At 44.7% G+C, this 16,680-nt stretch overlaps 1 protein-coding gene across 1 annotated transcript in view; it reads right to left on the minus strand.

Moving 5' to 3' along the window:
* The window catches only part of LPP (LIM domain containing preferred translocation partner in lipoma), a 348,054-nt gene that overhangs the window by 113,224 nt on the left and 218,150 nt on the right, over positions 1 to 16,680 (minus strand). The window contains exon 8 of the mRNA XM_086618391.1: positions 10,616 to 11,290. Coding sequence (XP_086474517.1) covers positions 10,616 to 11,290 — 675 coding nt within the window. The remainder of the gene's footprint in view (positions 1 to 10,615; positions 11,291 to 16,680) is intronic.

The raw sequence follows: 16,680 nt of genomic DNA on the forward strand, positions 1-16,680 counted from the left end.
GCAATGCCTGCACCTCTTGCTGAAGCCTGCAATTAGATGTTTATGAAATAATATTAAAAAGCTGCATAATCTTGTCTGTGGTCAAAAATTAAAAAAACTTAAAAAAGCAGCCAGCAACAAACCAGTCCTGTTTGTATAATATTATACTGAGTACAATAGACTAATGTTCACTCCAGTGCATGTGTCCTTTTGACTAACCACTTCTATCTGACAACCTTTTTTTGGCAACAGAACACATTGTACTTTTTGGATAATTGACTGTGGAATATAATGTTGTTTATTCAAAAGCAGGTCACACAGAACTTGAGCTTCCAGCTGTCTTTATCCTTTTACCTTTCTTATCTTCACACTCTTTAAATTTATGCTGAATTTCTTTTCTCCAAGGCTTTTGATACAGTTTCCCACAGCCTTCTTCCTAGAGAAACTGATGTGTTATGATCTAGACAAGTGGTCTGTGTAGCTGGTGGGAAGCTGGCTGACAGGTTGCACCCAGAGGGTGGTGGTCAACGGCTCCTTTTCAAACCAGCAACCTGTCACAAGTCGGGCCCCCCAGGGATCCATATTGGTCTCAACACTGGTTAATATCTTCATAAGTGATCTGAACGCTGGGTTCAAGAGCACCCTGATGAAATTTGCTGATGATACCAAACTGAGTAGGGAAGTGGACACTTTGGAAGGGAGAGCCACCCTGCAGGAAGACCTGGAAGAGTGGGCTAACAAGAACCTTACAAAGTTCAGCAAGGGTCAGTGTAAAGTCTTGCACCTGGGAAAACATAATCCAGGAGTGCAGCACAGGCTGGGATCTACCCGGCTGGGGAGCAGCTCTGTGGAAAGCGACCTGGGGGTCCTGGCGGACAATAAGCTCAATGTGAGCGAACGGTGTGCTGCTGTGGCAAAGAAGGCCAAGAGGATGCTGGGTTGCATCAACAGGGCATCACCAGCAGAGATAAAGAAGTCACTATCCCACTCTACTCAGCGCTTGTCAGCCCACACCTGGAACATTGTGCTCAGTTTTCGTCGCTGCTATGCAAAAAAGATGTGGACAGGCTGGAGAGGGTCCAGAGAAAGGCCACAAAGATGATCCAGGGACTGGGAAGTCTGCCATAGGAGGAAAGCTGAGAGAACTGGATTTCTTCAGCCTTGAGAAAAGAAGGCTTAGGGGAGAGCTTATCACCATGTTCCAGTATTTAAAGAGTGGCTACAAAGAAGATGGAGACTCCCTTTTAACAAGGAGTCACATGGAAAAGATGAAGGGTTATGGGTACAAGTTACTCCTGGGCAGATTTAGATTGAACACAAGAGGAAAACTTTTCATGATGAGAACAATCAGCTATTGGAATAATCTCCCCAGGGAAGTGATGGATTCCCCAACATTGGACACTTTTAAGATTCAGGTGGACAAGGTGCTGGGCCATCATGTCTAGACCATGCCTTTGCCAAGAAAGGTCGGACCAGATGACGCTTGAGGTCTCTTCCAACCTGGTATTCTATGGTTCTATGAGTCTTTTAATTACACATATGGTTTCAATTGCTAGGCTGCATTTATTCACCACAAGGTTACCTGATGGTTAAAGGGCAAATAAAGGTTGGTGGGAAGCTGAATTCAGATCTGAAAACTGCATTTGGACATATCTATTGGTGAGTAATTTCACAAAAAAACAAACACAAGCACATGCATTTCCAACACCTTCTGTTATCTGCAGGGCCATGGTTGCCTGCAATAGAACCGCGTTGTTTCTTTGTGCTTAAAATCTGCTAGAAAGACTCATCCACCCCTTACTCAGTGATCTGGAAATTCAACAGCAGGAAAAGCCCGAAGTTGAAGCTTAAGCCTTGAGGAACAAGCAACCTCAGGGAAAATGATGTGGAAAAACATAGAAGTAGTGAAAAATCTAGATTATGGGAGTGCAGTTAAGGAAATGGATTTAGGAGAAAGTTTTAACTGAAGTACGCAAATGAGGCCGTGAAAGAATTGGTGTGTTTCTAAAGAACGTTCTTGGGATGCTGCCTCAGGGAAGAGAGGTCACAAGTAAGTGTTGCTTAACAGGAGGGAGAAAGGACTTTGATGTGGGAAAGAAAATAGAAGAGCCGCCTTCTATTCTCCACAAGCTGGAGAAGGAGGCACAGGACACCTCTCTGATGCTGATCATCAGACCAGGGGAACATGAGAGTCACCTGGGACTTTAAGTTTGCAAGATACTCATGAAACTGTGTTTTACAAGAGTACAAATGTTGCAGGGCACTTCGTCACCAGAGATTTCTTCTGTTGTCCAACTTAGACTGAAAAATAAACCCCACCGGCCTTCCCAGTGACAGCCTAGAAGTAATCCATGAGCAGCAAATACACAGCAGAAGCTTCCTTGGTCACTTATGCATTTTTTTTTCCCTTGAAAAAGCCTTGAGTTTTTACAGCAAGCTTTCTCACAACAACAGAAAGGAAGATGAATCATTTCATGAGCGAACGGCTCTCGTGAAGCTGGAGAAAACCCCTGAAAAGTGTTGGTAAAATAGAGTCTAACTAGGCAATAATGGGACAAAAATTATTATAGCTAATCTGCTCTTTTATAACTCAGGTGATCATCATTTTATGGAGGACTAACGTAATCCTAATACGTCAGTTTAAGTTACTGCCAATTAATTTGAGGAAATTTTGTTTGTTTGTTTAGAAAAAGATTTAATTGGGGGGGGATGAGTGATACTGACAATAGTAATAATTCATCTGTCTGCACTGGTGCTAAACCACACGGTGGAAAATCCTTGCTAATGCTAGATTGATCGGCTAACACGCAGCAGCTCCACTCTTCTGACTTGTTTTATGTAGTTGACTTTAGACAGCACATTTCGATCTGGACTATTTTGAGGATCCATGTAAAACTAAGTCACTGCCCTATTAATGTGGATAAAGAGGTACATACTACTCTGCTACAAGCAAGACACAGTTCATCCGGTATTTTTTTAAGCAGAGAGAATACACTGCGTCTGGAATAAAGAAGAAAATGTGATTGGAAAGTTTAGAGCCACTAAATTAATTCCCTAGACAAAAAGTTGAGGCACTATATTCATAATATCATGTTATGTAACTTGCTCTGGAGCCAGGCAGCTACTAAGTGAAATAGTATGAGTTATAAAAACAAAATATTGTTGTGAAAACAATTTTACAGCTTTATAATTCACTATTATTTTCATTTAAGAACAAAACTGTCAGTATAATTGCAGATTCTGTTTGCCTTGCAGGAGTTCTTTCAGCTTGTGATAGGAAACCTCCTCTTCTTCTTTTTTTTAACTTTTTTTTTCCAAAGACTGCTATTTAATTTACTCTATTGTGTTTCTCTATAGTTATCCAGAGGTAAATCTTAACAGGAAGCCCATTATGTGGAGGCTTAAGTTAGTTTAGTACCAGAGTGTTAACGATCAGTAAATGTAACCATATATTATCAATTATTTCTTACCATTACTGTTGGAGGAAAATATATTATCTCAGCAGCCATTACAGACTACCTTCTACTCTTTGTAACTGAATGTCTATTTTAGGTGGGATCCTAAGTGGCTTGCACTGCTCACTATGCACCATGACCGTTTTCCAACTTGGCTACTCATAGAAATACTAGGCTCAAGAGTCTAGTTGTGGACAACCATGCCCATCAACGGAGAAACGAATCATCTTTTAAATTCTGCACAGCTCCCTACTCAAAGCAGTGTTTTGGCAACAAACCATTACTATAATATGTGTCAATGTGCCAGTGAGAACTGGATTAAGACCACAAATATGCTTCACAGAGGTCAGAGGGAAAATCACCCAAATGTAGGATGATCCACTCCAAATGACGTGACCAAAATACCACATCACCCAAAGCATCACCATGAGCAGTTCCTCGTCTTAACACTGGCATTACCATGGGGTCATAAGCACAAAGAGTTTCACGGCAACAGGGCAGCCAGAGGCCTTCTCATCTCAAGCAGACGAGCCATCAAGATGCTCCTCATTCTCCCCAGCTCTCCTCAATTGGTGCCTAAGCTTGGGCAAGTTTCCCTACCCATTCATGTCTCAGCTTCATTGCAATAAACTTGACAATAACACAGAGGTTATTTGATAGAAGAATAGCTTCACCTCTATGAAGGCGCTCTGATGCCTTGGCTTTGGAAGAATTATGATGTGGTTGGACTCAAGTGTATTTTAAAACGGAAGGAAACAGCTCCTTCAGTGATCAGCGGCACCATCCCACACAACAGCCAGAGTATGCCTGCGAATTAAGTGGCACTCACTTTTATGGGTGCTGCTTTTTGAACTGAAAGCTGTAAACTAGTACCAAGGCCAACTGCACTCGCCTCATCATGCCACAGACCAGGCTGCCCACTAGGGACTTGAGCTCAGCCAGCCCCAGGGTTCAGGCAAGCACTGTTGCTCAAAAAGCAGACAGCTTCCCCATCAGATGTTCCTTTCCACCTATAGGTAAATATACCTATAGGTATAGGTATCACTATACATATCACAAGATATACCACTACATTTTATGGCCTCAGATACAATATCCTTATCTGTTAGACTGTAACATGATCTGGCAGTATCTGTAGTACCTTGTAGTAACCAAGGTAGACACTTGGTTATTAAGAGTTAAACAGCACAGAAACAGAGCCCTTAATTAACTTCAAGGTTGCCTCATGCCTTATCATGTATGGAGGCATTGTCCTCAGCTTATTTTAAGAAGGAGCAAGAAAGAACATCCAGGTATTATGCCAAAAGCCTCTTTCTCGATTATTCCTCTTATATTACTAACCCATTGTGGCTGCCTAAAGGCTAAAGCTGCAAAAGTTGCAGCGTGAAGCTGTAAATGTAAGTTGGTTTCTCAGTATATGCTGACCTGACTTACTCCTGTAACTGCAGGCTCCCTGTTATCTTTAACTTCAAGGTAATCGTTTGGCAACGCGTTGTTTCTCTATTTCAGGAAAGCAACTCAAATATATGATTCCTAAGAGATAAATTTGATTAATTGCTCTGTCATCAGCTGGCTCCTGCTAGTATATGGAGTACTTAAATAATAAAAATAAAACACAAAGCTTAAATAATAGAAATATAATACAAAGAACAAAGAGTAAAGTTCTGAAACGAAAATGTCTAACACATTTCAAGCCAAGAATTGGGCTCTTTCAAAAGTTTAGGGTATAAACCAGACTCTGTCAGATTCCTGTAGCCAGGATAAGCATGCTCTTCTGAAAACACCTCTTTGCATCTCTTGCCAGCATCTTTTCACCTGAAAATTCTGAAAAAATCCACAAAGATTTTGATGCAGAAATTTATAGCACCTTGCAGAGGAAAACATCATTCTCAATGACACAGAGTACCACCAAGACCTAACTCTGAGCTTCTCATCTCATTGTTAGACACCACTGCCTTCCTCCCCTCCTCCTCGTTTTAACAGAAGCAACAGCATTTAATTTAATCCACCCAGAAGCAATGACAGAGTCAGCAGCTGATATACAGCTAGTGCTGGTTAGAACTCGGAATTACTGTTTTGTGAAGAATGTCAACATTTTGACATTTGTTGCTATTCTCAGGGTAGAAAGGAACTGCATATTCATCTGGAAATTTTGAAATGTCACGTTAAAATCACAAATTCAACTCTGAATTTCAGAATTTCACCTTTTATTTCATTTTACATGAGCTTTGTGTCTTTTTTTAATCCATTAAATGCCAAAGTAGAATATTTTAAATAAGCTTTTTTCATTTTACTTGGTTTTGCTTTATTCTAGCATTTTAAAACTTTGGGAAGCCACTGTCTCACATTGACAGAAAACCAGCTTCAACCATCATTTTACACTGTCTCTGAGTCCCATCCACTGGAAATTTTCGATACGTGACTTTTGAGAAGAGGACCCTTGGGTGGATATAAGAGATTCTAGAGGAAAAGACACTCAGGGGGAGGCAGGTAGTGTACAGCAAGCTGCCTGTCTTTCTCCACAAGTAAAAAGCAACGTTAAGGAAGAATATATCCCTGTGACAGCAGGAGGGAATCTGGCAGATTGCATTTATTCATCTGCAGAGAACAAAAAATTCCTAGTCACTAGATTAACAGCAAACAGCAAGAGCATTAGTCTCAGTTCAAACGCAAGTGCCGGAGGTATCTACTTTATGTGAGTGATGGCAGACTGTAAAAATTATTAAACCAGAACAAGAGAAGTGCATCAGTCATAGCAAAGAACACTGGTGAGCAGATGTTTCTGAGGCAAAGATGAAACTTCCAAGCGAATGTCTCCATTGCAAGTATTAAATCAGTGGAAAAAATGACAAAAGCTGTGTAAAATGAGAAAACAGCGAGTCTCCTTTTGGGCACTGCAAGTTTCATGAGACCGTGTCGATGCTGGTTGCAGCAGGCAGCAAAGAAACGCCACCTCCAGCAGTGCGGAAACGATGCGGTGGCTGAGGTCTGCTAATCACCAGCAGTCACCACCACCTAAACCATGCCAAAAGCATGAGCTGCCTCATTAACTTTACCTCCTGATTTCCAGCTATCTCCCCACTTAACTTCCACGGTGCTCACCTAGAGTGGTGCACAACCCTGAAGGGCTGTCTGAAAAGGACGTCATGCTCCATACGCACCGATGCCTGCACATATGTAAACGGGGACAACAGGACTCCTGGCTGGTGTGGGATACGTGCAGTAGGGAACTCGTACACTTGTGCCACGTTAGCGAGAACAGGCACAGCTACCAAAGGGACACTGCTCCCTTGCTCCTTCCAGCAAATCTGCAGCCAAGGAGCATGGATTTGGATGCTATACTAAATCAAAGCTACAAGACGCATTTGTCCTCCCCAAATCGGCAGATTGCTCTCAAGAGATCAATGTTTTTGTTCAGATTTCCACCATTCTGGACCAAAACCACAAGCTGCCTCAAGTGATTTCAGTAGCACCCCCTTTGGATGCTGAAAATGTCCAGGTGCCTTTGGGAGGGAATGTGGTCCCCATCTGAGATACAAGAAGAACAGATCTCTCAAGTGTCTACAGTGGCGACCCCTCAAATACACCAGGAGTCACATGAGGTCCCTGAAAGGTCCACTAAGCCACCTGAGAGACATGCAGTAATGTCTCAAAAACACTCAAACATGACCAAAAATCATGAAAGGACTTAGACCTATTTGAAGACAGGAGAGCTTGATGAGGGTATTTGGTGTCTTAACCAGTCCAGCACAGAAACATGTGATGATAGCTCAGCTGGTGGCGGGAGTTTCATTGGGTTGGAACTAGATGAACCCAGACCATTCTATGATTCTATGTTTTGGTCACAGGGCAAACTTGCAGGAATTCTCCATGTCAGAAACTGGCTTTGCCATTTCTGTTTTCTACTGTGGACATCGAGGTGCCAGAAATCGGCATACCTAATGAGTTGCCCTGGTCTTGTGCTCTCTGGTCTCTGGGAGGGGAGAAGTTAAGAGAGAGGCTTCATATTTTGACTTGGTCTGAGCAGGCACAGCACCACTGGCAAAAGGCGTGAGAGTAGCCGGTCGTGTCACAAGTTTCTGTGATGGTCTCATGACAACTCCACTGCTGCTCCTACAGAAATCCCCACCACCTGCCATCCCGAGGAGAAAGCTCCTGAGGTTTTTGGCCAGGAATGCCCTTGAAGCACATGAAGGTTTAAATGAGGACATGTGCTCCATCAGTTTGTTTCCTCACTAGGACTTGGACATTAATGCTAGACGGGGTGCTACAAAAGCCTCAAATGCACAGAGGTTTAACATGCATGACTCTCCCTTCCACAACTGGCCCAAGGACAGAACGCAACGCAGCGTTGTGAGTAAAACTCATTGTTCTCAGTGGGCTTTAAGAACCAGTACAGATTATTTGCTGTTCCCATACCGATCCAGATTTATTTTGGATCAGCAATGACTTCAACATGATTAGTACACAGCAAAAAACACAGAGCCACAGTACTGTGAACCTCTTCCTGGCCAGAATGCAAAATATAAACATACTTTTTTTTTTTTAACCTTTAAAAAACCCTAAACAAATTTAATGAAAAATTTTACCTCTCACAGTGATGGATCATGGTATGTATTAGATTTAAGGACCATAAACTTCTAATCTGAGACGGATTTGTTACAATATCCTTAATATTTTGCACACACAGTGCCTTCAAAATTAAGAATACACTTTTTTGAATACATTTAGAAATTGTTTTATATTTTAAGATCATCCCTTTACAAGAAGAAAAATTACTAAAGGTCGTCTTGCATTTTTTGTGATATTTATTAATGCCTGCTTTTTACCTCAGCTTCTCAAATCAATTTCCTTAACTGAAAGGCCTCAAATCAACCTTGAAAAGGGAAAACACAACAAAACACGGAAGCCAGTTGTGTGTAGGAAAATACATCAAAATTCACATTGTAGCCAACAAGTGAAATTACAGTGACAATTCTCCCTATCAGATATATGGCTCTAACACAGCCTTCCGTTTTTTCCCTTTAAATAAAATAATTACAAAAGCTGATTTTATGAATGAGTTAGTCTGTGAAGGAAGAGAACAGCATGCAGTAAAACTGGACAACGTTGCTTCACTGGCAAAGCACACAGTGTTTTATTCTGTTAGACTGTAAGATTGTCTCTGATTCTTCACCAATTAAACAATATATGTTACAAAGCAGCAATCAAGCAGAGTCTGCCACCAACATGTTAGAGAAGAGTTGTAAGTTCAAAAGTGAAATAGGTAAAAATGTAAATATTTAGCAGGCTGGAAAGGAATGGAAGTTCTGGAGGGATTTATCACCAAGCAGATAATAGTCTGTTTTGCAGAAGAATTGAAATTATAGAGATATATATGAAGTATTTCTGCATGTGTACTTGCAAATGCCACGTGCACACACACAAACATATATACATAAATAAATATATATATATGTGCATACATGAAACCCCAAACTTGAGCTAAATTAAATTGTCCCTCCAGCTTTGTAATGCAAATGAGACTAACAGGCTTGTGCTGTTTGTGGTTCGGGATGATTTGCGTTTCCATAGAGATGCTGACTGAACTGAAGTTTTAAATTTTTTTTTATATATAAGCCTACTTGTATCTATAAAAGTCTAAATACGGATCTGCTGTACCTCAGCATTTCCCCAGTGTCTCCACTGGAACCACAACAATTTACAACAGTTAAGGCTATTTGCAAATTTTGTGTCTTTCACTACTTTCCAATCTAAGCTCTATACCAAGTACCTGCAGAACCGAGAGTTTATTACTTCTCTCCCCACTCCTAGCTTCTTGGTAAGGAAGGAGAAGAAAAGAGAAAAAGCAGTTTCTTAGCTGCTAGTAGATAATATTTCAGGGACTTTTGTAATTTATTATCCTTTCTCAACTGCCTGGAGAAACATCTTTGCCTTCAAAAGTTCCCTGTCACGAAATCTGGAATTCAGAGAAAACAGTCTGTATGCTTCTAGTGAAGGAAATGCCAAAAGGACAGACTTTCTGTTATATGTCAGAAGCTTTTCCCTTTTTCCCTGTAAGCACCCACAAGCCGAAGAGCAGGGACATGCTGAGACGAGCCAGCGTGAGTCTGGGCAGCGATGGGTTCACTGTCTCTCCGCCTGGGCTTGGCTGTCCTCACTCTCCGGTGGAGCCTAAGCCTGTCATACACTACAAGGACCCTACAAAGCTACAGTGCCTGTGTCCCCCCAGAGCCACATTAGAGATGGCCATGAGCAGAAGGGACAAAAGCCAGCCAGGGCCAAAGTCTGGGCAGAGAAACCAGTCAGACAAATTTAACTTTCTATTTCAAATTGGCTTCACTTTGTGAGGTGCAGGCACCAGCTCAGGTGGATGGAGGCCACCTGCCGTACCATCACCTGGGAGGAAAATCAGAGCCAAGCTCTGTGGGAACTCATTTCCATGTGGTTTCAGCGATAAGTGATTTTTAAACAGCAACACACCAGAGGTCAACCTCTGCTATTGCTCTGAACCACAAGCAAAACCAGCCTCCTGTGTACCTCCTAGCTGCCTGAGAAGAGGAAAGATTTGTCCGGTGAACCAAAGGTGTTCACAGCACACAGAGCAGAAGCTCACACCCAACCTCTTGTTTGATCTTGGGAGGGCCTGGAAGGAAAGATCCAAGTGCAGTGGCGCTGTACGGAGGAATGGTCAGTGAGCTCCTCGGGTAATGGCATGTCAGAGGGATGAAAATCCCTCTGCCCACGGGGTGACACCGCATCTCTGCACGTGACACCGTCTCGCCCTTCGAGGCTGACAGTGTTTCTAAGCCCCTACAAAAGCCTCTTTTCAAACCAGACACGAGTTCCCTACTTCATAGAATCACAGAATCATAGAATGGTTTGGGTTGGAAGGGACCTCAAAGATCATCTCGTTCCAATCCCCCTGCCATGGGCAGGGAAACCCTCCACTAGACCAGGTTGCCCAAAGCTTCATCCAACCTGGCCTTGAATACTTCCCAGGACAGGGCATCTACAACTTATCTTCCAGCTTTTAAGAAGCCGTACAGAGAGAGCCTTGCCCCAAGCCCCCACAGGCATCATTAACCCCCCACACCGCCTTTCCGGAAGGGTCCCGAGGCATGTTCAGCCGTGTGGCTCTCCGTTTCCTCGGGGAGGCCAGCAAGCCTCACACCTCCTACCTTTTGCTGCAGTGCAGATGGCTGCGGGGCCAGCACTGGGTCAGTGATGTAGGTCTTCTTCGTGCTGGGTGGCTGGTAGAGCCCGGGAGGAGCCTGGCCCACGGCGTTACCTGCGGGATACGCTGGCTCGGCCTTCCAGGTGCCCTGCGGCACGTAGGGCGCCTCGGAGCCATTCCTGCCGCCGTACCCGCCGTAGTAGGGCTCCTGGTAGCGGCCCTGCGGAGGCGCGTAGCCGTAGGTGGGCTCCGAGGGGCGGGCGGGCGGCGGGGCGTAGCCGTAGTCGGGCGCGCGGGGCTGCGGGGGGCCGTACTGCGGGGCACCGGGCGGGCGGGCGGGTGGCGGGGCGTAGGGCTGGCCGGGCCCCAGGCTGCCGTAGTGCCCGGGCGGCGCGCCAGGCGGCTGGTAGTGCGGGCTGGGCTGCGCCGTCCGCACCTGCACGTTGAAGGCTGGCCGGCTCGGCGTGGAGGCCGTGGCGTAGGAGGCCGGCACCGGCTGTGGCTTCAGGGTGCCGATGGGAGTCACCGGGATGGGTGCCGGCTGCCCCGGGCCCTTCGCGGTGGACTTCTTGGTGGCGGTGAGGGGAGGCTGGTTGGGGATGATCATCCGCTTGTGGCCAGTGACCGGGGTGGACACAGACGGGGCGGTGGCGGCGGAGCTGCTCAAGGTCCCGGTGCCCTGGTGAGCAAGGAGAGAGAGCCGCAGCGTCAGCGGGAGGGATGCACGGGCATCAGGTCACGCAGCAAGGGGTTAAGTGGAGATGGGGGTTTTACAGTAACATCTGCACAGCAACTCAAACTGCTTAGGAAAGCAGGAATGTATCTAAGACCACATGGGATAAAATGGTAATAGCAACCTTTCCCTGCTCTTACAGAACAGGGACTGCACCGTGGCAGCCAAGCAGAACTGTCACGCGCACCACTTTGTCTCTCCTTGGAGTTGTCTCCTCCACCTCCAAACAACAAAGAAACTAAAATGTGATAAATGCAAGAAAAAGGGAGACTTTCTGGAGAATAATTAGGGGAAATCCCATGCATTCCTGTCAAAATGAGGATGTTTTGAAAAAGAGAGAAAATGATATTACACTCTCCACAGAGACATGAGATTCCTTGGGTCCCTAGAGCACTTGTAGGGTACTGCCCCCAACATGGGAGCTCCTTTAACAACACAGGAAGCAGCAGAATGGGATGGCCTAAAAGCAGCTCCCAAGTCGTAAGAATTAACTTAGATCAAAGCAAAATACGGAGGTGTCCCTGTCCCTGGCTCCGCTCCTAAGCACTGCTGGTTGAAAGCCTGGAGTGACCCCAGAGAAGGCAAATGCTACATGTGGTTCATTAAAGGGCAGAAAGCTGGCCACATTCCTGAGAGCTTCGGAAGCTGGCTCCCACCACAGAACCGTGTAACCCTGCACCGGCGCCCCGGGCACGGCACTGCTTGGGCAGCCAGGGAAGAGGTTCACAGCAAGTGCTGCCAGTTCTGCGATTTGGCCACCAAATGAAGATTTAGTACAGTGACACTGTCCTAATAGGCATCGTACATCCTTCTGTTTAATGCACTTGTTTGTCTGGCTTACCTCTTATTTAAATCTCATGCCCAAAAACACCGGTGTGAAAGGATGTCTTTGTTGAAGAGCTAACCATGTGAAATAGTTTTTAAAGAACACTGAAGATCACCATTAAGTCTTTTCACTAAATCAAAGAAGAGCAAACTTGAATTCCTGGAGTTTAGGATTAGGTAAAATTTCTTGCCTCTCTTTATTTTCCTTTATTCTGGAAGAGTACCTGAATTTCATGCCTTCCTGTACAGAGAAGTATTAAAGTGAAGACATGCAGTTTGACAGTATTTCTTTGCTGTTGCACTTAACACCGTAGTTATATGAGGTTATATCTCATCCAAACTTCCTGTACTGGACTTGATCTCACCTGTGATCTGCTTGACAACCTGTAAGTTCACAGCAGCCCAAAGTCAGCCCAGCCCAGCCCTTACCGATGGCTGTGCTCACTCTAAGGCACATGCCACCTTTCCCTAAATGACCAATCTTGTATTTGTCCCCAGCTGTTCCTGGTTTATGCAGGCACCCTGACCTCTGCCTACTGCCCCATCATGCTCTTGCTGGGACCACAGGCCAGGGGAGAGAGCGGTGGGGGCTCACCGGGACACCCCATGCACAAGCTCTACCCGGGCCAGAGAAATCCTCTGCCTGGTCAGCAGATGGCGGCAATAAATTGCTGCCAGACGAACCCAGGCCAGCGGCTGGGGAGGAACTTCAAGCACCCATTTCCCTGGGCCTCCAAGGGTACCAAACTCACCTTCCATCTTGAGGCAAGAGAAAGGCAGATCCCCCAACCAACATTTGGCAACCACCACGTATGAAGAAAAGGGAGACAAGAATAAGCCACTCAAATTCTAGTCCATAGACAATCAGGCAAGTCTACCAAGGCAATAGGAAAGCTCTACTATCCAACTGGTAGCTCTTCCCTAGTGATGTGCAAACTCATTTTTGCTGATGCACTGGTAAAGACGTTACTCCTGCAATTATACCTTCAGGGCAAATCTCCCATGAGAGTAAAGCCCCTATGAGGAATCACTATAAAAACCAGACAAATAAGAATCATAGAATGGTTTGGGTTGGAAGAGACCTCAAAGATCATCTAGTTCCAACCCCACCACCAAGGGCAAAGATACCTTCCACTAGATCAGGTTGCTCAAAGCCTCATCCAACCTGGCCTTGAACACTTCCACAGATGAGGCATCCACAACTTCTCTGGGCAACCTGGTATATTGTTTCACCATCCTCAGAGGGAAGAATTTATTCCTTAGATCTAATCTAAATCTACCCTCTTTCAGGTTAAGGCCATTACCCCTTGCCCTATCACTACAAGCCCTTGCAAAAAGTCCCTCTCCAGCTTTCCTGTAGGCCCCCTTTAGGTACTGGAAGGCTGCTAGAAGGTCTCCCTGGAGCCTTCTCATCTCCAGGCTGAACAACCCCAACTCTCTCAGTTTGTCTTCATAGGAGAGGTGCTCCAGCCCTCGGATCATCTTTGCGGCCCTCCTCTGGACTCGCTCCAACAGCTCCATAACCATCTTATATTGGGAGCCCCAGAGCTGAATGCAGTACTACAGGTACAGAGCGCATCAATCTGTTTTGAGAGATGTAAAAGGTGTGTATGCAGAGGTGGGGAATAATAAAGCAGAAAATTTCTGCTGGAGAAAAAACACGTCAATGTATTCAAATCTTGACCTTGACAACAGATCCCTGACAAGGCAGCACATAGACAGCCGAAGAGATTTTGAAACTGAGAGCAAGGAAGAGCTGAAGTGTGTCTCAGTTGAACTGCAAGGGCAGAGACAGGTTAAGGGTCTGTAGCCCTCCATTAATATTGTCTCATTCTCCTACTTCTGAAACACTTCCATCCCTCCTTCAGAGCACAACTGCACCAGTGCTCATTGCTAGCCAGAAAATTTGTGCTCTGTTGGAATTATTCTCCCACGTCGGCTTGGCATTTATGCCCAGGTGTGCTAGAAACCTTCCCATTTCTTCACCTATTTCATTCTTCTAAATGACAGTAGTTTGCCCACTTACTGTAATGGGATGAAAGGTCTACAACGGGGCACTGTGTAATCACCACCAGAAAAGTATGTTTTTTTTCCATGTGAAGAGCGAGAAATACAATGGTCTATCAAGGGGAGGGGGAAAGCCCAAACCAAAACAATATAAATGAGCCCTATTCATCACATCTTATGTTTCTGAATGCAGGCTCTGGAAGTACATGATGACAGACCACTAGCAAAGCTCTTGCAATGGAAGTCTATTCCATCCTAAGAATGAGGGGACTTTAATCTTACATGTAAACATTCACATAACACCGCACTTAATGTGTTGATGCCTGGACTGGAAAACACCTGAAGAACGAATAATAACCCCTTCCTCCAAAAAGCCTTTCACTGCCTATTGACTGGCACTCTGAAAGGCTCTAAGCAGCTCTCATGTTTGACACTGCAAAGAGGACATCTCCCCTCCAGCACCAGAGCCTAGCGAAAGGAGGCAGCAAGATGGGGGTTCCTGGGCCAGAGACTCAGCTCTGCCATCAACTTCACAGCAAAGGCTTGAGCTAACGAGTACCAGCTGCATTGTGGCATTCAAACCACAGGCTGCCTTGAGGAGGAAGTTTGCATCAGTAGGAGTCCCCAGAGGCACCCTGCGTGACTCATTCTGAATTCCTCTGAGGGTGCTGGGCAAGTGTGTGATGAAAGCTGGGCTTTAGGGGGAGGAAGAGGGTGTAAGGCTAGCTAATGTGGTGTAGTAGAGAAATAGGACAGGTTAGAGGGAATTCAACACTTCTGGAGCACTGATGATTTATGGGGGTGCAAAGAGGAACATTGGCTGTAGCTCCTGAGCAAGGGCACAGGTGAGGTATTACCATTAATCTTCTGCCCTTTTGCCTGGGAGAGAGAAGGGTGGCCACAGTCCAGCCTTCTCTATGTCCAGCCATGTACTCAAATATCACCCCGGGCTTAAACCTCTAGATTATTAATGGATTAAGAAAAGACTTTATAAACACAAGTGAACTATGGACAAGATTCCTGCTCTGAGGACAGGCACGTGCAGAAGGATGAGAAAAGGATACTCAGATACCACGAGGAAGAGTGATTTCAACAGATGTCTGGAAGGCACTAGGAGGATAGGAGGGTTGGATGAGGCTATAAAGATGCCAGGTAGATGGAGAGGGAGCAATGAACAGAAAGCTGGAAAGGGCTACCTATATCTCTGTGTACAGCCACAGCAAAACAGATGACTGTCGCAAATGTGTCATCCAAATGAGTCCACAGAACCTCTACCAGCGCAACGAAGTAGACTCATCCTAAAGCACATTGAAGTGACAGCTCAGAAGCACAAAAACAAGTAGAAATAGGAGAAAGAAGAAGGAGAAGACAGAGACAAAGAGTGGATTCACAAGAGTGCAGGCATCCCTTCCTCCAGCAGCTCCTGGACAGCTCATTTCAAAACCATATTGCACTTGCAAGTGACTATCGCAGCCAAACACGCTCTCCGACATCCTCTGAGGGCTGTTTTCAGAGGAAGACAGGCTTTCCTCTGCTCGCCACGCACTAGATGAAACTGTCTGACACACTTCGCAAGTGCAAATTAGAACCACGCTACTTACCATCAACCTCTTCTTGCAAATTCATATTTGCAAGGAGAGAGTAAACTAGAAACCCCAGGTGCTGATAATGCAGAGTTGTTAAGAGAAACTAGAGTAGGAAGGAGTTAAATTCAGAACCTCATCTACCACAAGCATTATAACACAAAATCTTTTTTTTTTTTTTTAATGGGGAAAGCACAAGAGCCTTGTTTAAACACAGATGGAAGTACCTAAATGTACTGCCTCTTCTACAAATGAATTATCCAGCAGTTCAAATAAAGGTGAACTAATACTGACAAAATCAAGTAAAACTCAATCAATGTGGGAGGAAAAAAAAACCCAAACCACTTCGCCTTAAAGAAGTCACCATGTGTAACCATGAGGGGAATCATTTTGCTTGGTAACTCCTGCCCTGTCATCTTAAATGCAGTGAAAGTTTATAAACATTTGCAGGAGTTTCTTGTACCAACCATCATATGAGAAGTCTACGGTGTTGTGATAAACCCATGCTGTCCAAGGGGTCTGACTGTCAAAGCTGAGTGTCTGGATTTAAAGCCACCCTGATGGGGAAACCCAAAATCCTGAGTATCTGTGTGATTCTTCATTCTGTAGAAATTATTTACATAGCTCTTAAACTAAATTCAATGTATACCTACAACTAAAAAGTCATCACATAGGTACAAGGGATGAAACCTGTTGTTCTACAGAAATTACCCTATGATTCTATGCCATTTGCTGGGGTTAAATTGTAAAAAGAGTACAGAATTAACTACAGTCTGCAGCAGTAGTATGATTCTATATGATCAGCTGGAACCCTTATGAAAAAGACTTCATTCTCCTTTTATTTTGTGCATTTGTAGCGTATTTTCTATAGAATCTCTTCAGTTATTCAGCTTCACAGACCGGATCAAAAATGCCAACACA

This window comes from Tauraco erythrolophus, chromosome 11 (genome assembly GCF_009769465.1).
Source record: "Tauraco erythrolophus isolate bTauEry1 chromosome 11, bTauEry1.pri, whole genome shotgun sequence".
Classification (NCBI taxonomy): Eukaryota; Metazoa; Chordata; class Aves; order Musophagiformes; family Musophagidae; genus Tauraco; species Tauraco erythrolophus.